Genomic DNA, 23,046 nt, shown 5'->3' with positions numbered 1-23,046 from the left:
TAAATTGCTGTACAAAAATATTTTTACGTCATGAAAGTGAAAACCTCCTCTGTATTAATAGTGTTATTCCTGTATTATCTTTTTCAAAAAGTTAATTAGTATTTATCAAAGAATAATGCAATTAAACAGTTTAGACCTAAATGGTGGTTTAAGGGATTTTTACTTATCTTTGTTCATAATATAGAAGAGTAATAGACATGTTATTATACAATATAGTTTTATATTTAAAGGGCCTAATCAAACAATATTATGTTGCACCTATACTTAAACTAAATAAAATTGTTTTAATTTACACACCATACTATTTAATATAAATACATTAAGTTTATTTCTGTAGAATACTAGGTAACTTTTTTTTCCAATAAAGTTATTTTAGTTTCAACATATTTTTTTCAGTTATAAATGTTTTATAATAAGCAAAATATATAAAAAATAATAATATATAATCTACAGATATTCTATTGCATCAATTATACTCATTTGAATTAAAATAACACACAACAGTCTATTTATAATATGTTTTGCATTAATTTTAGATTGTATTCAATGTATGTGAATATGTGATAATCATATGAATTTAGAAGTAATCTATATCTGAACTACGCATATTCAATGGAATAATTCACATTTTTATTTTTAATATCATAAAATAATATCATTGTTACATTCAATTCTTTTTTCTAATTAAAATATTCAAATATATACTACACTAGGGGGAGTTTCGTCGTGTCTGTATTTGTACTCGTATAATAATGTGTAAGTACATTCATGTTTAATATAATAACAGACAAAAAAAATGTTTAAATGAGTATAGTATTATAGTTATGGACTATTTTTTTGAATCGTTTTTAAATTATTATATTTTTGTTTTAATTAAAAATAAAATAACGTTTATGATTAGACTGTAGCCTGTAGCTTAAATCCATTATCTGAAAATTATGAATATCAAATATTGATCACTCCAACTAATGTGGTAGGTACTACCTACATAATATCATGTATGGCCCTCATCTATTATTACTTAACAATTATTATCAAAAAAGAAGCTTAAACGATTATCCATCTAAAATATAAAAAAAACCCTATCAACTACAGTAAGTGAGTTAATTCCCGAGACCTACTTTATGTATTAGTTGATTCCCGGGTCATTGCGAGGTATGTGCGGCTGTTAGAAATGCAGTCAGAAACATATATTAAATTCAAGAGCAATGGGACTAGAAAATCCATTAGAAAAACAAATTTTTATAAAGAAGTTACTGTCAGGGTATACTGATTATCTCATTACCATATGACAGTTTTTATGTGTTTTAAATATTTCTACCTAACTACTATTTTTTTTAATAAATAATAAATTATAATATAACATAATAAATAATTGATAAATAAAAATTGAATGATTTTCCAAATATGAAAAAACTAAAAAGAACAACATTTTTGAGAAACTTGTCAGCCAACCTCCTTGTGGTGTCTCTTGGATTACGCTAGTAGGCTGAATATTTAACTAAATATTGAAAAAAATATATGATGACTCGGGAATCAATTCGTACATACCTGTTAATTACCGGGGAATCAACTCAACGGTATCGGTGTAGGTAAACAGGTACCCGGGAATCAACTCGTACACAGTCCTATCAACATTCAAAACATACACTGTAATATTATTAGTTGTTGCAAATATGAGTTCATGTAATTTATTTATATTATTTCGGTCAATATAGGAATATTAATTGATAATCATACTTAACCTATTTAATATGTTTGAGAATATATGCAAACTAGTTAATTCTATTTTTATTTTTTTTTTTTTGTAAAAGGTATATTTTATGCTTGTAATAGTAAAAACAATAAAGCTAATAAAAGAATAGAATCACACGTACAGCCTTTCCAAATAAATTTATCAAGCTACTCTAATGTTGTGCAAATACACATATCAAAGTAGAAATAATAGTTATTACTTTTTAAAATAACACACTTCACGTCATGTTCCCCTTCAATGTATACGAATATAATAATTGCTATTATAGGACGTACAAAGGGTAGGTTGTAGTAATGCAAATTCTCAACAGCGAGGCACATCTTAAACAATCCATCCACAGTAGAAGGTACAGAGGTACTTAGAGTAACAAATACCCTCTTCATATATGACATTTTTTAAAGCATCAATGATATCGATGCCAAATATAATCTTATTATATTTCTATACCGTTTTAAAATGTACGTATTATAATAATACTTACCACAATGTAATAAAATCGTAAACCGTAATAAGATAAACTGGTTAAAGTCAAAACAAAATATTTGTACAATAAATTTAGACTAGTTGCCCAAAATATAATACAGTTAACTGTAAAAAGATTCATAAAAATAAATAAAATATTGTCAAACCCTTGTAGACACCAGCTTTTATCTATTCGTGTATATTTGTCGTGTGAGTTATACATACTCATATGAGATAGACTCGACAGGTCGAGATCTGATACAGAATAGTGTAATACACGGCGTGGTAAATATTTTATAATAGTTAAGCAAAGCAAGCAACCAGTAGTCTTTAAACTACTTAGAAACCATTAATAATAGATGAATTATTACCTACATACTTGTTATATACAACTATTTAGATGTGATTGAATAATTATAGATAATTAATAATCAACGTGACGTCTATCTGCATAATTATTCATCGATCTTAACATGAATAGGAATAAGCCGATATTTATGAGATCGTCGATATAGCTACAGCTCAATTAATCAAAATTAATAGATCAATTTTTTTATTACTATTACTTACCGACTTCCATTAACTACTCCGCGAATAAACATTGTAATATAATATGTATTAATATGTTTCATTTTCATAACGAATGGGTGGAATACTAATATTCTCGGAGCTCAGATTTCGGAGTATAAGTAATATTAATTCTATTAAACACACAATTTATTGTACACTATTTCAAAACAAATTTGTCAATAAAATTAGTTTCTTGTAATCAAATGTATTTTTATTTCTTATACAGAAGATTTCGTCACGAGATTACACAATATACAAAATAAATAAATACCTATTTATACACGCTATATTATTTTAAAATTAAGTATTCAATTTCCTAAATTTTAACCAAACGCTTTCGGGTATATTTACAAAACTTCCGATAACATATTTTATGGGAATTTGGGTTTTATCACACGACATCACTTCGTAGTTAGTTAACACTTCGGATAAGGCCATTTTCATTTCAAATTCAGCAAATCTTTTACCTGAAATTCACAAACACAGCATTACAAACATTGAATAAATACAGTTCTTATGAATTTTTGTTTTGTGTATCAGATACATCTCTAAGAAGTATACGAAGCTATATTATAAAACGTACCAATACAAAATCTAGGACCATCTCCGAACGGCATATATGTGTTAGGTTGCAAATTATGTATGTTTTCGTCTGAAAAACGATCCGGATCAAAAGCCTCTGGATCAGAGTAGTATTTTGGATCGTAGTGAATGGCATGTACTGGAATAACAATTTTGGTACCAGTTTTTAACTTAATCTGTGTCCCTGGTATTACATAAGGCTTAGTCACGACTCGATTTAGTGTCACTAATGGAGGATATTTTCTCAATGTTTCTGAAAATTAAAACGAAACGATTAAAACAAAATATAAGTTAACGTATGTGTTAATTCACACATAGTTACCGTTGAAACATTTTTTTTTTGGAAAGGAATATTATAAAAAAATAATATAATATTATTATATTATTAACCTTAAAATATTATTCAGTACGTTTAACTTTTTTTTTTTTGATAATATCTATTATTATCCATACATTTTGTCACATATATAATTGTTTATACTGTGTATTCAGAAACAAATATTATAAGTGTTTTGACAAAATAATTTCCCGAATTAATTCCAATCAAATGTATGTTTTAAATATCACGATTAGCTTAAATGTATCCATAATATTATATAAACTGAATGAACATGAATAAATTATTTTTAGCAATTCACTACCATATATATGGTGCGCTCTATCAACGCAAACTCGAAGAAATATTATATCAATAAAAAGAAATACATTATCATAACAGTTATTATTATTATTTCATTTGTGAAGATGAAATTAATTTAAGACATACCTATTATTCTAACTTTAATCCAAACAATTACATTGTTTTATTCAATCGATCAATAATATTTAATTTTTTTTTTTTTTTTTTTTTGTTGACAATTCACTTGTATTCTTTTTTATCCGATTAATAGATAATATTCAATTCAATGGTAAAACATTTGATAAGTAGTTACAGTAATTTATTTTTTTCTTAGCCGTCCTCAACAGATCACTTATTTAGTACATTTTGAATACTTTTTATTTAGCTTACTATTCACATAAGGTCCTATGATAATTTTAAATTATACCTGTATATGTATTATTTGGGCTTTGTCGGTGTTATATTTGTGACCAGCTGCAAACAGTGTTAGGCAGCACAAATCAACGACTAAAGTTTTTAATGATCTTTATAATATATAATTTAAATTTCACAGATTTCAATAAATATAATAATAATTTGAAATTAAGTGAACTAAAATTAATGATTATATTTTTCATCGTTATTAATGGTTAGTGATATTCCACTAACAATATTCTTCAAGAAACGTTTCTGGGAACAAAAAATGTAACGAAAATATTCACTTATCCATTGGGAATATCCCATTAGATTAAAAAGTTAATTTACATATATATAATATATATATGACAATTCCTACTGGAAAATCTGTATTTTATTTCGCAGGAGTTTAAAAGTTAATCTCTTCACTGACGACTGGTATTTAAGTATAAAACTTAAATTAAACTTTTTATATAACTATTAATATTTTTGGAATCACCCAAGTTATTTTATTCTTGCGTAATTATTTTTTCGTATAAAATATTAAAATAGTTATTAAATTAAACATGGAAACATCTGAACAATAATATGTAAGAAAATAATAATTTTCTAAAAATATAGTATGGATAAATTTCCGGTCTTAGGAATATTCCACAGAATTTTCCAGAATTTCATTTCACATCATTATCCATCATTTATTTCATATACTAGTTTTTTATTTCATTTTAACATCAATATAAATAATAATACATAATCTCAAACCTTTTTTATTGAAAACGAATTATTATGTATTTATATGCGTTGAAATCATCAGTTTTAAACCGTTATCTTTATCAGTTTTAATCTTCGGTTAATCTAAGTGTTTTCCTAACACTGCTTGCACTTTACATATGTTATATGATTTACTGTGAGACTAATGTTGTCACCAAGCTGTTCCACACGTCTGCCCTAATTTACGTAAATTGTGTATACCTTTCTCTAAGTAGGTTTTTATATTTTCTTTTCGTTTTAGATAGTTCTGACGACTACTCATCTGTTTATGGTAGGTTGTTCTCATCCATTCGTGTTATTTTTTCTGCACATAGTGCTATTTATTACACTTTATTTACTTATATAAGTTTAGTTATAGGCTTACAGCGGTTATTGCCAGTGTTTGTTTTATATATATATAATTATGGTAATTTAATAAAATATTAAATTAATTACAAAAAAATTCTGATGAAATATATCCGTTTTAAATGATATTAAATATTATAATAAATTATCTTAGATTTTAATTATAATGCTATATTTATCATCTGTCCTATACATTTGATTTTTTTTTTTAAATATCAATAACACTTTTAATTAAAATGAGTCATAGATTTGCAGTTTCTCATTATACAAATGTACCTACTTGAATTTGTTTAAAATTATTCATTTTTACTATAAATACGTAACTAATATTTTGATGTAATTTTTATATCGAATTAAAATTACAGCCATTTATTTACTAAAAACGTTATCGATACAATAATTAATATCGTTTTCAAATCGATTTCATGTAAAACAATAATACAAAATAATTATAATTATATTACCTTTACATATCATACCATGAAGGTTATAATTTACGAGCTATATGATATGAATCTAATATTTGTCTAAATTGTTGACAGGTAATCATAATCAAACATAAAAGCACTCATTTTTTTATTATTCAAGTGTGTAAAATCTATAAAAATAAATTAATTTTGTATGAAAATACAAAACCAATTATTTAAATTTACGTGATACCCTATTTTTTTTATTGCTAAATTGTCTGCATATGCTTGAAATTTGTTTCTATGATTTTTTTGTAGATTTAAATAATTATTGTGTTTTTAGCATAATAACATAGATGGTACTGCAGTAAAATATTATATACTAATTATAAAATATTGTTCAAGTGCCTTGGTTTTTGGTTATAAATATTTAACGTACTAGATCATTAAACTTTCGAAATTAAAAAATAAAAAAAAAATGAAAATAATTATTACTAACATCTTAAATAAATTTTTCCACATCAAGGTATAAATCACAAAAAATAATATTTCAAAAGTCAATAAATGTAAAAAGATTTTTAGTCAATATTTGTGACATCTACCTACATGAACTTATAATTTAAATTCAGTATAACGCATGAATTAATAATTTTTCTTCAATTTGAAAATTAAATAAAAAAATCACTTTATCTTACCTTTAATCACCATGCCCATATAATGAAGTTCGTTTAGACATTCACTATTCATTTGTCCGTTATACTTCGCTTTAACTTCCAATATTTCTTTTCGAACTTTATCTTGGACATCTTTTCTTAACGCTAATTCGTACATGCAAAAGCTCATTGAAGTAGATACTGTTTCGAAACCAGCGATAAATAGAATATATGCATTTGCTACAATATCCATTTCAGTAAATTTTTCTAAAAAACAAAAATATTTGTGTTTTATTGTTTTATTTTTGAGAACAAATTTTAAATCCGTTTTTAATTTTAATTTAAAAATTAATTAAGTAATTTAATTTTAATAAGTGATGAATAAATATGCAGGTCACAAATTCTACGACACTACTTTTTTTAAGAACTTGGTATTATAATTCTCATGCACTATTATTGTTTTCGCTGAGGTATCTTACATCAAACGAGTGTAAAGGCAGTAATGGTTTTGTTGTTACAGATATATTTTTGCTCATCTCCCAACCTCGGCATTTATAATACATTTACGACGCGACGTGATTATATTTTGTAATGATGATAACATTCTTATTATTTGTCGTGGTATGAGGTTAATAATAAACCGTCTGCGATTTTCTTACTGATTACCTTCGGGTTTTAGATTCGGATTCAACACCAAATCTTCTCTGGCCTTCATCAGATGCTGTACGAAGTCTTTGCGGTCTTCGTTGTGCTTCTCCCGGTAATCGATCGTCTGCTTAAACGCGTCGTGGAAGAATCGGATGGTGCGGTGCGAGTAGTGATGCACGCGAAATATGCTCAGCAGGGACGGCTGCATGAATATGATCGCCACTCGGATTTTGGACCTCAGAGATGGCTGGAAAACGTTTTTCCCGTGTTTCCGGAACTCCGAGTCCGGGTCGTTGATGGCATCCAACTTCAGACCAAACGCGCAGCTGCCGATTACGTCGGTCGAGTATTTGGCCATCATCTCACGGATTTCGATCCGCCCGGCGTCGTCGTCCAGAGTCTTGCCGATGGTCGATAGCAGACCGTCACTGCATTCCTTCACCTGTTCGTTCATGTATTTCAGTTTGTTGGCCGTGAACGTGGGACTGAGCTTTTGCCGCATTGTTTTCCACCGCTCGCCCCGCGTGAAGAATATATTATTGTTGAGAGGGTTCGTGTGTGTTCCTGCGTATAACCCGCGGTCAGTGAAGTTGTTGAAGTCTTTGATCAATATGTGTCCTAAGGATTAAAAACAAAACAAACCAAAAAATAAAAAAGACTTTCGTTCAAAAATAAAAAGTGACATCCTAGTAACTCTAGACTTCGCGGAGTGTATAATGATTAGAATGGAGGTAGTGAAAATTTTATTTAAATTGCATTATCTGTATTATAGCTATTTTTGAGAATATTTAAAATTTAGATTATTTAAAAAAAAAATGTCTCAAGTCCCAAAATGTCCAGTGTATATATCAGGAATACCTAACCTTTTGAGTGCAGAATAATAACCTACTTTTTTTTTGAAGATCGATTACAAAAAATATTATTATATTTAATTATGTTTACAGAATATAAATGAACAATGGTTCTGTGAACAGTTTACATAACTGACTATTACGATATACACGATGATGATTAATTCGTTATTGATAATAATATTAGTTGTAACAATAATATATCAATATATGAAGACAGATCAAATTTTTAACAATAACATAACTTCTATTAATTACTGAATTGTGATGTTAGTCATTGGAAAACGATTACCTCATGTTGTTATTTGTAAATTAAAACTTATTGATTATCAGCATCAAATTAAGTATTAATAATATATTATTTAGTTTTGAATCACTCAAAAATGTTATGAAATATGTATTTAAAAATTATACCATTTTCCCGCCAACTTTTTTTAAACACAAAAAAATTAAATAACCAATTAACAATATGAGATTGATTAACTGAAAATAATAATAATAAAAATAATTTCAGGGAACTCATATCAATCTTACAATAACTGATAAAACAATATAAACAAACATAATGTATATTATAATATGACTATTTAATGAAATTAAAATTGTGTTCATCATATTAATAATGAGATAACATTTAAGTTAAAGTTGATTAATCTGATGTATAATAATATTCTTAAAATTAATCATACCTAATAATAATATGTTTACTAGATACAACTTCCATTTTAAATGATAATTTAATGTGTAAACTAATAAGATGATTAAAATATTACGTAATTAATAGTCTTACCAACAGTGATAATCTCTAAAAAAAGTTCTTACACAACAAACCAACGTCATTATACTTTAAGTTCATTCAAATTCAAAACTGTGTGTAAAAATAAAAGGACAAAATTTGGATGGGATACAAAGTCCGTGCTTATTTCTTTCGCGTCACTCGCCTTAACTACAGTAATATAATGTTTATAAATATGTTTTTAATATGATTAAAAGTAAAAAAAAATAGTTGTTTAAAAAACTGTGATAACATCTAGGAGATGGAAATTTCATTAACATTAATTAAAAATCAAGAAATGTATACACCAACTTGTATTGCGAGTAGTCTATATAAATTCAAAATTACAATCGTCAATCGACTATATCATATTATAGAGTACCTAGTCTCGCGTAAGTCACGCTCGATGTACATACCTATTAGTTCTGGGTCTTTGACGAGCAGCTGCGGCGTTCGCATCGTATAAATGCCACCGAACCGCCGGTCGCCCAGCTGCCGGTAAAGGTTGTGCAGCACGTCCATAAAGTGCATCTGGCCCAACATGGAGGGCATCGCGTGCCCGAACAACGGCACCGGCGCCGACGGACTGGATATGCCCAATTTGGACCAGTGGCTGTGGTTCCAGGTTGAGTACATGTATATGGCACCGAGAAACGCGGTGGCCAATAGCATTTTCAGGTCGAACAGTTCGTAGACGAATTCAAACATTTTCGCTTTGGGTAGAAGACAGACATGCGAAATCAATTTTACTGTTCGAACGAACGTCTGCCGGACGACTGTCGACCGTTCTGTTGACTCGTATTCAATTGGCTATACACGTGTAATCATATACCATAGATTAGTAACGCGTCAAAGGTAGCACCACTAATCTTCAATTAAATTTTTATATGCATCGTATTTATACATGCGTGTATATCAAAACAACACTTATACCTACAAACTTATCTCAGTTATTTTTTTATTATTAAACGTCCTTCGACTGAATACACAACACAATTATTTCTGTGTAATAAATATCGCATTATGATTATTATAAGCTCACCAAACATATTCACATGACTCAAGGACGTTCCGATACAGTATAATTAATGAATAAATGATATGTCTATAATTTACATGTTCTTTTACACTTTTAAAAGTTTCATTTCTATTCACGAGTTCTAATAACCGTGTAATATTCAAAATTTATAAATAATAAAAATACACGATAGTAATTATAATTTCGACGATTTTGTTTTATCGTTAATACTTAGGCCTTTTGTTTTTTCGATTTAATAATATTTTAACCAGACAACTACTATGCTACTCTTCCAAACTATTTATTCGAAGAAATCTACTTATGTGTATTTACTATTTACTCCATGGATTATGTTCTGAATGAAAAATGGAAAATATTTAAAGGTTTTTGAATGTATTCCGAGTGAAATAAGATTTGCAGTGATGTTGTTATTATTTCACGCAAAGGCTTTTTTTATGTAGAAGATGATTATTTTTTGATAATTTGAAGTTTTTATGTTTTAATACTATCTCGAAATGCGAAGGAAAATTACTTTGAACGATCAGAAATATCTAAAGAAGTTTCAGCGAGTGCAGATTTAACCTACAACCTCCAATCAAATAGATTGAAATGTTATTACATAATTATATAATTTATAAAATGTATTATTGATTTGTAATATATCATTATACCTACAACCACTAAAGTGAGTCAAGTAAAATTAATACCCAACATGAGGTCTCAAACATCAATATAGCAGTACCAATTGCTATATACCAATCTAAAAAAAAGTAAAAGTAAAGTTTAAAAGTATACTTTCACCCAATATAAAAAACAAAAAAAAAAAAAACATAATTACAAAATCAATAGATTCCATGTTTGCTTCGTTTAGATTGTAAAGCGTATAATAATTATAACATACACAATATATCTTTTTCAACATTCACTATTTATTTATACGATTTAAGGACTGAAATAAATAAACTTTATTTGATCATTGGGTTTAAGGATAGTTAGAAGTACGTGTTCAAAATATTTTTGTAGTTAAGATTATGTGCAGCCAAGCAGATAGAACCACTTCAGATCGACAAACAGGGTGAAAATTTAATATGAGACAATAAAAAGTTTCATGTAAAAGTTCTTGAGCCCCATAAATCACAGTTAATTGCATTTAACGTGGTTACATTTTTGGTTCGTGTGACCCATTTGAGGGGAAAACGATGAAAATCGATAAACAATTAAATTGGACAAGCGAACACTTTGTAAGGCTTTAAATAATGATTATTAATCGAGTATATAAAAACTAAGTAAAAAAAAAAATACTACATAGAACAAGATGAGTATCTGAATCAAAAAGTTAAAATTAATAATCTGTTTACTTTAAAACTCAAGTATAATTGATACTACGACGATTTGTTTTTGTTATTTATGATAAATATATAGAATAAACATAAATCGGTGAAATCAAATGTCACTGGAGAATACACACTCCATTTATCTTTTGTACAACAAAATTACCTTGAATTTGTCATGACATAAAATGTCGTACTATAACGTGAAACGTTTGACTTATATATCAAAATTATGTACAAGAGATATTCGTACGATTTATCAAATCGCGTGCATTAAAGATTATAATGATTATATACATAAAAGTGAAAAATTATAAATAATCATAACAAAAAATAAACCGCGTTTTATTTATTTATCGTTAAAAATTAATATCTTACATTGTTTAGAATTCATATTATTTAATAATAAAAATAAATATTATTTATAAAAATAATAATGTAATAATTTCTACTTATTTATTAAAATGTACAATTTATATTATTTTATTTATTCAATAAATTTATATGATTTAATATAAATTGTTTAGAATAAATTTTAGATAAATAATAAATAATGTAAATAATTTTTCTACCCATTGTATGATAATTATTGTTCTAATTACTTTCAATATTTTATCATTTGACATTTTCAAATACAGAACAACCACGATTCAAAATATATCTTAAACCGTGAGAACAACAACATTATGTCGCATTCTATAGAAAATAAAATATTCACAATAATTAATAATTAATTTAATTTAGCAGAATTTACAAGCAATTTAGAAGCATAGATATTTATAAAATACAAACAACTAATAATAAGACAATATTTTTAAAAAGAAACTAATTTATTGTCAATACAAATAAATACACTGATTAAAAAAAAAAAAAAAAGGTACCAATTTACTACTTTGTAACAAATATTATTACATTATATATGTTATATCAATACAATGACATAAAAAAACTATCATTGAATATATAGTTATAATATTATTAAATATTATAAACTTATAATTCATTACATAACTGAATGTTATAATAGGAACTGTGAATTCAATTTTCAATAAATTCTTGGGTAAAATTATTAACCTATTCAGTTCTTAAAGAAAAAAATATGGTTTAAATATACGTGAGTTTGACAATTTTGTGAAACAAAATAAATAATAATTTATAACTTCAAACTTGTATAAAATCAATTAATTGACATTATGCATTTTTGATATTTTTCAATCGCTTTAAGAAAACTGATATACAAATACGATTCTTGCATTACAACTTACAGGTTTTAAGCTGAAAAAAATCGCTATTAGCATTTAAAACTAAATAAATTATAAAATTCCAAATATCTTAAACACTTAAAATTATAATAAAAATATTTTGAAAATGCATTGTGTACTTCAATTGCCATATATCAATATTCTATTGTTAAATGATAACTAGACAATTTAAATAGAGAAAAAAAATCCTAATAATTTTTTTTATGAAATAAAAAATAATAACTTATGCATATAAAAAATATATGAGAATGCAAAATGTTTTTTCAACTCCACTAAAAATAATCACTTACGAGGTATTATGAATTAAATCTGTAAACTTTTTGACTAAAAAATATTAATTTTATTAAAATAAATAAAACAAATCGAAATTCCAAAAATCAATAATTAATTCAAAAATTATATCATGTCAAGAAATATCGATTTTTAATGTTCATCGACATTTTTATTCTTTTAAAGTTTATTTTTTAATTACAACACTAAAACAAAATAAATTTTGTCGGAAACTTATTTTGTGTAAACATATCCATCATGCTTAATATTTTCTTATAGTTTTTAAAAAATGTAAGCATTTTATTTTTTCCGAAACATGAATAGTGACAGATGAAAAACACACATCATTATTGATAATGATGCAATACTAATAAAATCTAAAAAAAATATGATATTGAATAAAATGTACTTCAAATGTGTATTACTCTGGACTCGTATAATATTCATTATTTTATTCAAAAACACTATATTATATGGTTCGTGTAATATTTTCAATTCCAAGTATAAAATATTAAGGACCCCTCTTAGAACTACCTGACCAACACCAACTAGATTAGAAAAAAATTGATAATATTATATATATTGCAAAACACAAATTTAGTTAAAAATGAATATTTTTTATAATATAGTACATGTATTTCCGAGCTTAAATATTTTAGGTTTCACATAATACCTATTGAATGTCATGTATATCCGTTTGAAAATTATACTGTGGCAATTTAAATTCAGTAGTTTATAATACTTTAAACTAAAAATATATAAGCACTAAATAATATTATCATTTTGAAAAGAATATCGATCAGTAAAATGTACCTATATTGCCTATACACTACGCCGTTTAACGCCCTTCATTTTTCAGTCACAAATTTTAATAATAAGGTGATTAATAAAATATAGTAGCTTAACTACTTTAAAAACAATTGTAAGATTTATTCTCAGTTATTTTTATATTTTAAATTTTAAAAAAACCATTTTAAAATAATTAGACTAGACTTTTTTCAAAAATAAAAACACGTCTTTTATTATATTGTTTGTTTTAATAATATTAGTCTCTACAGTATAATTTTGGCATTAACTACGATATTATTAGCCGATACAATTATAATATATTTACATTTATTTTTAATATTTTAGTTTAATTTTTAGATGGTGGTTGGTTGTTAGTTGAGTAGCTAAATTTGTTTAGTGTATTGACTTTTTTCTACAGTGCTAGGATTTCTTGTAGGGATTCTGATAGTTAATGTTTGTGTTTTAATTTAGCGTACTGTTGGCATTCGAGAAGTATGTGTTTGACTTTGATGAGGGTTCATCAGCTGGGTATAGAAATAGATTTTGATATTGCGCATTATTATATATATTTCTATAAAAATGTCTTTATAAAATCAATACGATAATATATGTTCTATCGAAATCAGCTTTCAGTCATATAAAAAAACTAAACTTTAAAAATAAAGCTGTTGTTTTTTAATTTACCTTAAACAAGTAAAATGTGCATGTAAATGGTTTTTGTATACGTTTTGTCCCTTGTTTTTATGGATTCAAAGGCGACGATATCGATATCCAAATAACATGAATACATAATATATATTCTGTGCGCGTCTCTCTTATAATATCATCATTATATTCATCATAAATGTCGACGGTTATTAATCAGTTCATATCTTTCGTTTTCCCAATCACCGCGGGTTTGTCCGCCGTCCAGTATAGCTTTCGATCGTCCGAACTAAAATAACATTATGATGAAGTGACGTCTACGGTCGAAATGAAGCCACCGTCTTAAGTTTTCGGTGTGCTAGATCCACGGTCGGTTGGATTAAAACGTCTCTAGCCGGTTTCCTCGATGCAAATAACGCTCCTGGCTTGGGTGACGAAGGACCTGCGGCGCCGGAACCCGGATCCGGAACACGCCGGACGTGGAAGTGCAACAGCAACAGACCGCGGTGCATGTCGCGCTGTAGCCGTCGAGTTTGGACTCGAGCAGATCTTGTGATTTTCCGTCGTTGTCGACGATTTGAAATTATTATACTATCGTTACGTCTACTACTGCAGTCGATGATAGGCACCCCAATAAGGCGCGAACGTGCGGCGTACAACGACTGCGGAGGCCGCCTCGTGCAGATTATCGAACAAGTCGTCCGTGGTCCACGAAACGCGTAACTCTCGTGCCGCAATAACTAATGATGGTGATATGATGAATAATAATATCATACTGTTTTGATGTGTTCTTATTGTTTATCCGAATCTCACGCCTGTTTGTTTTATGCGGGTCGCGATGGATGGCGGCCCGGGCGAGAGATTAGTTTTATCTTTAGGCATGACCGACGCGCCCTACAGCCGCGTATTCAAACAAAAAGCGCGGTTGCTGCCAAGACTTTTGTGTTCATATCTGTGTATTTTATGTGCGTCTAAGGCCGAATGCTCATCTGCGCCGTATCACTAAGCCGTGGTAATCCGCTCGGACCGAAATAATAGTTGTGCGGTTCGAAAACGCGTCTAATCGAAAACAAGAGATCTCGCGAATTCGACGTATTTCCGCAAGACTACGAGCGTAACCGGAATTGTGGAGTAACGGAGGCCATAAAAAAAAATATAAAGAGTATGTCGGGCCTTCGCCTAACAAACCCCATTGTCTGTATAATTATTTAAGATTTTCTTGTCTAATAGGTAGTAATAAAAGTGATATAAAATTAAAATAACTAGGCAAGGTATACATTATTAAAAATAATAGGATAACATTAAATACAATAGGAGGATCTGCCTCTGCTAGCTTTGCTCACCTTCAATCTGGGGATTACTCAACCCGCCATCCTGGTGGTTACTCTCCTGTAACTCGAGGTTCACGCTCCTTAGCATCGTGAAATTTAATGTCCGTAATTTTAAATATTTAAACATACAACATATGTGGAATATAAAGCACAAAATCTTTTTTTATAATATGACTAAGATATTATCACATGATGTATTTTAAACAAATGCGTAAAAAATAATCTTTAATAGTTAAAGTTGTTAGAAATTCATTATTTATCACTACAAATATATGTGTTTGATTAATTTTATAAATATATATGTGTGTGTGTGTGTGTGTGTGTGTGTGTGTAGAATTTGATTTATAAATCTATTTTATACTGCACTGGACCTTATGTTATGATGTTCGTATACTATAAGTTTTTATCTTTATCATTTTATCCTCTTAGGTGGTATATGACAGTAAAACTATTTTTTTCTTCATTAAATTTCATGATTTCACGTGCTGAATAATATTATATATCTTAATAAACATAACCCATACCTACTCTTTATAATATAATTTTTTATAGCGTACAAATTATATTATGTAACATAAATAATTTACAACCAACACATAACACATTAACATATAGCTTATTTATAATTTAATGTACATAGAAATATTTTTAAACAACCGTTATGAAAAAATTATATACATCTACTCATGCTAGATTTTTCTATATTATATTTATCTATTTAACCGAAATGCGTTAAAAAATATTATTTATTATATACCATTTTGAATGAATGTATAAACATACATCATCATGGTCCTCAGGCTCAACAAATAGTTTAGTGATATAGATGGTGTTCCGACTGTAAATATTTTAGAATAATAAACACATCGAGTCACAAACTTACATAAACAATGAACCCCTAGACTAAATTGTCACTCATAAAAATAAATTTTTACATAAATAAAATGATATTTAATATGAATTCACTACAGTGCATATATGCAATACATGGTTCGCTCTACATGATTACATATTGCAAATGTCACTGCAACACCCACCACGCGTAGTTTCTACGAATACGCAATATTGGTATACTCCGAGGAAAGATTATTATATAATAATATTTCAACGAACCAAGTGTATTAATGTCTTCCGGGCAAATAGTAATATTGTTGGTATGTAAGCAACTATACTTTATCTATTTCAGTCACGATAAAATGCATTTAAATACATAGTGTACTTATATAATTAACCATGACTTATCTATTCGTATAACCAATTGTATTATTATATGCTATTATATCGTACAATATTCTGTATAATAAATTAGTTATTTTTTCAATTCCAGATCGCGTATGACATCATGACTAAGAGTCTTAAATTTCGTTTACAAATGGATTTACTGGATAAAAAAATTATGAAATTGAGTAATTTACATACAAAGAAATATATTTATAATGTGAAAACAGAAATATTAAAAATATTAAAAGTACCCAACTACTATTTGTTGATAAAAAAAACTACTTTATTTTTACAAATTGAATTATACTTTAGATTATATAATATATATATATATATAACCACATTATTTTGTATGTATTGCAGTATACTGAATTAATTTTCATCGAACAATAATATAATTTCATTCAAACAAAACATTGCAATTATCAAATATTCACTCACTTTTAAAATATTAATACCTACCAATTGATAAAATGTCTCATAGGTAGGTATTGACATTTTTAACCCAACATTTGTATACATGATGTATTGTAGTACTTCTGTAGATTCCTAACTAATGTAATGGTAAGAAAGGTAGATAAGTGGGTATCGATCTGTTGTGCATTAGGTACCGAGTGAGTCGCTATTATAGTGATCCCATAGTGTTGAAAAGCGAAATGACAAAATTGCAAGACAGATATTAATAGGTAAATCATTTTATAAACAAGTTATTTGCTTTTATCGACATTTTTAATATTGCGTATTCTATTGTTCTAATCAATTTAAACTTAAAATGTCTAAATATAAAAAAAGTATGTAAATAGTACCACTCTGCTTGTACATTAGGTGTTGAGTAGGTTACTGTTATGGATGTGTTAAATTTGAATTCAATGATACATCATTGTATACTAAAACGATTCTGAAAGGAAAAAGTCTGCGAGCCTTTATTACTCAGTATGTTTCATAATATGTTTTTTGATATAGCTATTAAAGTCATTTATTTTTGTTTTAATATTACGGTATGTTGATATACATTTTTTTTTTTAAATATAACATTTATTATTATATTAAGCTGTATTTATACCATATTATCAACCTACTACTATGTAACTCAAAAGTTTAAGAAAACGTTCAGTAAATACCATAAAAAAGTGAAAATAAATTCATAGTGCCTATAAATAAATAATATCTTAAAACAAATCAAAAATGCCATTCCGTATAATAAAATTCATAATAATATAATATAATAAAAGTTTTAAGTCATCAATTCCCCATGCATAATGTCTTCAAATTATAAAACAACAGTTAACATCATTATTTATCGTCAAAATACGCAATTCCGTCCAAATTTTAACTTAATATGTCCATAAAAATAATTGTTTATACATTTTTATTTTAGATTTTATGGTTCAGTATGAACTATTCATGAGAAATCTTCAATCAAATGTTTAAAACTTGATATGAAAAGAAAAGTATAGTAATTCTAACATCTAATACATATAAAAAATATCATGGAAATATATTTTTTTTACATATATATAAGAACAACTTATATTTAATATTGTATTAAATTTTCTAGAATTTATAGAACCCAATTATAAAAAAAAAAGTTAGTTTTCTTTAATTTTGACCTTTTTAAAATACAAACTAGATCTAATTTTCCATACAAAATCACATTTTAAGTTAAAAAATCAAAACATGTCATTAAAAACTTTTCGTTTACTATCGTATAATAGATGATAGTACAAAATAATATATTATTAGTTACCTATTCCAATAAATATTTTATTATTTAGCTAAAAATTTATAATTATAATATTTCATCATAATTAATGTCGTTGTGAGTATTAAATACATGAATGTATTTATTTTTAATTTTTTTGACAAATACGTTACTTGTAAAAATAATAAATATTATTGCAGTTAACCAAATAAAACAATCGTAAGAAACCGAAACGTTCGTGAGTTTAAAAATATAATAGTGTACATTTTATACATTACTCTCGACGATTGTATATGGAATATAATGTATACGTATCTCGATTTATTTTCGGCCGATGGGTTTTCTATAAAAAATTAATGACTTTCCGATGCTCTTAAATGGAAAACCTACAGAGGATTAATGTTTTTCCTTTTTAGAGAATACACACATACATGTCCATCTATACATGTGTATATATATTATACATATATTTTATGAGTATATAGTGCTAGATTTATTTTTAAGTCTCGTGTAGCCCCATATACACAGCGAGCGGTGGCATATAAAGCTTAAATAAACACCGTCAATGCACGGATCGTTGATAATGGCTGCACCAGCGGTCGGTTGGATTGCGTTATCTTTACTGAATATGTAGTTTTTCTATTCGGTCTTATTTTTAATCTCCGTTTTTAATCCCCGTGTGTGCGGCGGTACCTTCCGCGTGCGAAATGATCATACCTCAGACAAATAGCGGTGATATTAAAACGCATTTATACGAATTTAAAAATTATTATTATGTACAAGGTGATTTTACTATCTTGCACCAAAGAGTATCTTAAGAAATGATTGATATTTTTAAGTGGAAAATTTTATTATTTTAAGTCTATAGTTCTAAAATAAATTAAAAATTGTAATTTCTTAATTGTTTTAGATATATTGCGCGGTTTAAGGTAAAAATAATTAAGTCCAAAGTTAATATATAAAATCCGATAATTGTATCTATATTATAATAATAAGGTAGATGAACATTTTCAAATTGATATGACGTGTTTATATCAAGAATTTTCACATTACGTAGTAATAATCATATATTTATTTTAAATAATGTGATAAAATATTAATAAAAATACATGAAATTTCATCTTTTTAACAATTGAATGTGTTTTGTATATATTATCTGTTAACTACTTTAAAACAGAAACTATGGAAATGTTCAGTAAGATCTGGTTGTTGTTGTGTTTTCAGACATTTATAAAATATTGAGTTCCTATTATATATTAAGTACTAGAAAAATAAATTTATCAAGCGAATAATTTGCGAGTTATATTAAAATTGTTAAATAAACCATATAATTCTGTTAAAACTAAGAATGTACAACCATGATTTGAAAAATATTAAAATTTAAATTTAAAAATTAACAAATTGATAACAAATTTTATTGACAAAATCACTTAGGTACTTATCGTCTATCATAAGTTAGTAATTTTTTTAAATGTTAGCCAAATACCATTTTCAGGCATTGTAATTATAGCTTTTTTACTAAATCGTATAGGAATTTCAGTTCTTTCACATGGTTTTACTTCAAATTTAGTTAGGATCTCAACCAAAGCCAATTTCATTTCCAACTCAGCAAAACGTTTTCCTATTGAAATAAATATACATTTTTTATATCCGATAAAATATAGGTATTTCACATGATTATTTCAATAATATACCTATACATATTCGAGGTCCATCGCCAAATGGAAGATAAGTACCACTTATACGTTTAGCTTTTTCTTCCGGTGAAAATCTTTCTGGATCAAATACTTCAGGATCCGTAAAATATTTTGGATCGTAATGCAGTGAATAAATAGGAATTATAACTTTTTGGCCCTTTTCAATAGTTAATGAATCGTTTGGTACGTGATATGTTTGTGATGCTTTTCTGAATAAAGCAAAGGTCGGAGGATACTTACGGAGTGTTTCTAAAAAACATAATGTTTATATAATTAAATTTTCGTGATTCAAATTTTGTACTCAGAAAAAACAATAAATAGGTAAAAATGACCAATATAATCTTTAAAATAAATGCAAATAGCAATTCAAAATTAATAATACAGTCTATATTATGAGTTTGATTTTGGGACTTCGCTAATCTTGATATATGTGTTAATATATTTTGTATATTATGATAAATCGTTAAATTAAAAAATCTCAGTGTGCTATAGATTTAATTTATGTACGACAATTCAAATTTTAAAGCTTCCTTAAAAAAGCAAATTTTAAATCTTCCTAAAAAAAAATATTAAAATTATTTAATAATAATTTAGTTATTAAAATGAATCTCTTAACATCATTAATATTATATATTTTATAAAATAAGAATTACCAAAAATACTTAATTTGGTTAAAAAAAATAATCTAAAAATATGCTAAAAATTAAAAAATTAAAATATATGTTATACATTTAAATCAATTCTAAATAAAAAAAATTATTTAATAAAAATTCAAATAATGTTTTTAAATACAATTTAATTATCTTCGTTAAGTAAATATCATAGCGTGTCCTATTTTCCAATAAGCTGATTAAGACCATAAAAAACTTTTCTGAACTCTCCTCAAACACCAAACATTAGAACAAAAATATATTATTGTAATATTAATAGATTTCTAGATTGACTCAGGTAAATAATAAAAATAATTGTATTATTTAAACAATTATTACCTGCTAAAACCATATCTAAGTAATTAAGTTCTATCAGCAAATCGTTATTAATCAGTCCGTTGTTTTTCGATAGTTTCAAATTAATTTCTTCGCGTACTTTGTCTTGGATATGCTTCTTTAACGCTAACTCATACAAACAAAAACTCATAGCAGTAGATACGGTTTCAAATCCAGCAGCAAACATAACAAATGCATTGGCAACAATTTGTGACTCTAAAAATCTTTCTAATAACAAATAAAATTAAATTCACATAAATTATTTATAAGTTTTCAAGAAGGAACACGTTTACCTCCTTGAGGTATATTTTTATTCAAAACCAAATCGTTTCTCGCCTGTATCAAGGTTTGAACAAAATCGTTTCTGACTATGTTGTTTTTTTCTCTGTACGTTATCGTTTCGTGAAATGCTGAATGGAAAAATTCAGTTGCATCCGCTGGGAAATCCTTAAACTTTAGGATATTCAAAAGAGTAGGACTGATCATCAAACTCAATTCCCTTAAATGTGTTCTCAGTGACGGAACAAATAAAGACTTCCCGTATTTCCGAAACGTAGAATTATCGTCGCTTACGGCGTTTAATTTTAGACCGAAAATGCAAGTGCCAATGACGTCCGTTGAATATTTTCCCAAAATGTCTCGCACTTCTATTTTATTGTCGGTTTTCATTAAGGTCTTATGGATATTTCTCATTAGTTCGTCGCCACACTCTTTGATTTGATCATACATTAGCTTGAGTTTTCCAGAAGTGAACACTGGACTCAATATTTTCCTGATTAATTTCCATTGTGGATTTTCCATAAAAAATAGGTGGTTTGACAGGGGATTCGCTGAGAAATCTGAGTAAATACCGCGATTAGGGAAATTTGAGAAGTCTTTGATAAGCACATTATTTATTATTTCCGGGTCGCGGATCATCAAATACGGAGTTCTCATCTGAAATAAACCTCCGTATTTGTGACCAGCCAGCTCATAGTAAATTTTTCTATAGAAATCTATGGGGTGTTGCATACCAAAAGCTACATAGAAGAAATTGCCGAATAGTGGAATTGGCTGAACATAAGGCACTTTTATTTTGTCCCATTTACTAAATGTCAAAGTACAAAAATAATAAATAATCGTAAAAATTAGTAGGCACGGTGTTATTATATTTATCCACCAACTGGAAGTAGACACAAACATTATAAGAATAACACAGAATACAACTAACTCAATACACACAAAAGTTAAAACTGTATTAGCATTAACTATTTTCATTAGATTTAAAGTGGATAAAGTATTAATTATCCTTGAAAAATTCACTGTAATTTTTGGTGGGGTTTTCTAGATGATTGAAAAAAGTGTATAGCGTGTTGTAAACCCCATATTTAGTCAGCCAATAACTGCAATTATATTTCCTTAAAATAATTGTTTTAATGAATGGATATTTTAAAATTACCAGTAATAACCATGTCATGTATTGAAGTCAATCTATAGTCTTTGATAAACAATTTCAGGGTTAACATAAATTTAAAAATTTAAAATTCTTTTCATCTATATTATGTAATTTAAATTACCCATAAGACGGTATAATTAATTGCATTTGTTTTTTTTTATCATAATAACTATACAATAATAATGTTTTCTTTCAAACACTTATATTCAACAATAATCAATAATATTTATAAGATATATTTATTTGATTATAAATTATCGGACATAAAAGTACGTACGACACATTATATAACGTACATACAATACACAGAATGTAGAACAATATCAATATTATATTGTTGATAACAATTTTACACAATTAATTATGTGCAATATCATAACATATCGTAATTTAATATGATATTACTTATTAGGTATAATTGGTATTGTAAATAAGTTCGCGTGACTGTTATTGGTCAATTACGTTGATCAGTCGAATGTAAAACAATCGCGTTATTATAGAGTTTCAAAATTCATGACGTTGAA

The 23,046-nt window shown here is 27.0% G+C and overlaps 1 protein-coding gene across 1 annotated transcript; it reads right to left on the bottom strand.

The window, feature by feature from the left end:
* Positions 1-2,973: 2,973 nt before the first annotated feature.
* Positions 2,974-22,291, bottom strand: LOC113552478. The gene is made up of 9 exons (XM_026955354.1): positions 21,381-22,291; positions 21,091-21,315; positions 20,099-20,350; positions 19,856-20,025; positions 9,252-9,645; positions 7,228-7,827; positions 6,604-6,828; positions 3,372-3,623; positions 2,974-3,255 (listed from the first exon to the last, which is right to left on the bottom strand). The coding sequence occupies exons 1-9, from the start codon at positions 22,267-22,269 to the stop codon at positions 3,089-3,091; spliced, it is 3,174 nt and encodes a 1,057-aa protein (XP_026811155.1). The 5' UTR covers positions 22,270-22,291; the 3' UTR covers positions 2,974-3,088.
* Between the last annotated feature and the right edge of the window lie 755 nt (positions 22,292-23,046).

This window comes from Rhopalosiphum maidis, chromosome 2, assembly GCF_003676215.2.
Source record: "Rhopalosiphum maidis isolate BTI-1 chromosome 2, ASM367621v3, whole genome shotgun sequence".
Classification (NCBI taxonomy): Eukaryota; Metazoa; Arthropoda; class Insecta; order Hemiptera; family Aphididae; genus Rhopalosiphum; species Rhopalosiphum maidis.
This window is presented reverse-complemented; position numbering and strand designations above follow the sequence as displayed.

Excerpts from the sequence above, each read along its gene's own strand:
- LOC113552478 (XM_026955354.1), bottom strand. The coding sequence starts at position 22,269 with ATGTTTGTGTCTACTTCCAGTTGGTGGATAAATATAATAACACCGTGC. Across the intron at positions 21,316-21,380 it reads TAAAAATATACCTCAAGGAG|AAAGATTTTTAGAGTCACAA; the intron begins GTAAACGTGTTC and ends ATTTGTTATTAG. Across the intron at positions 7,828-9,251 it reads CAAAGACCCAGAACTAATAG|GACACATATTGATCAAAGAC; the intron begins GTATGTACATCG and ends TTTAATCCTTAG.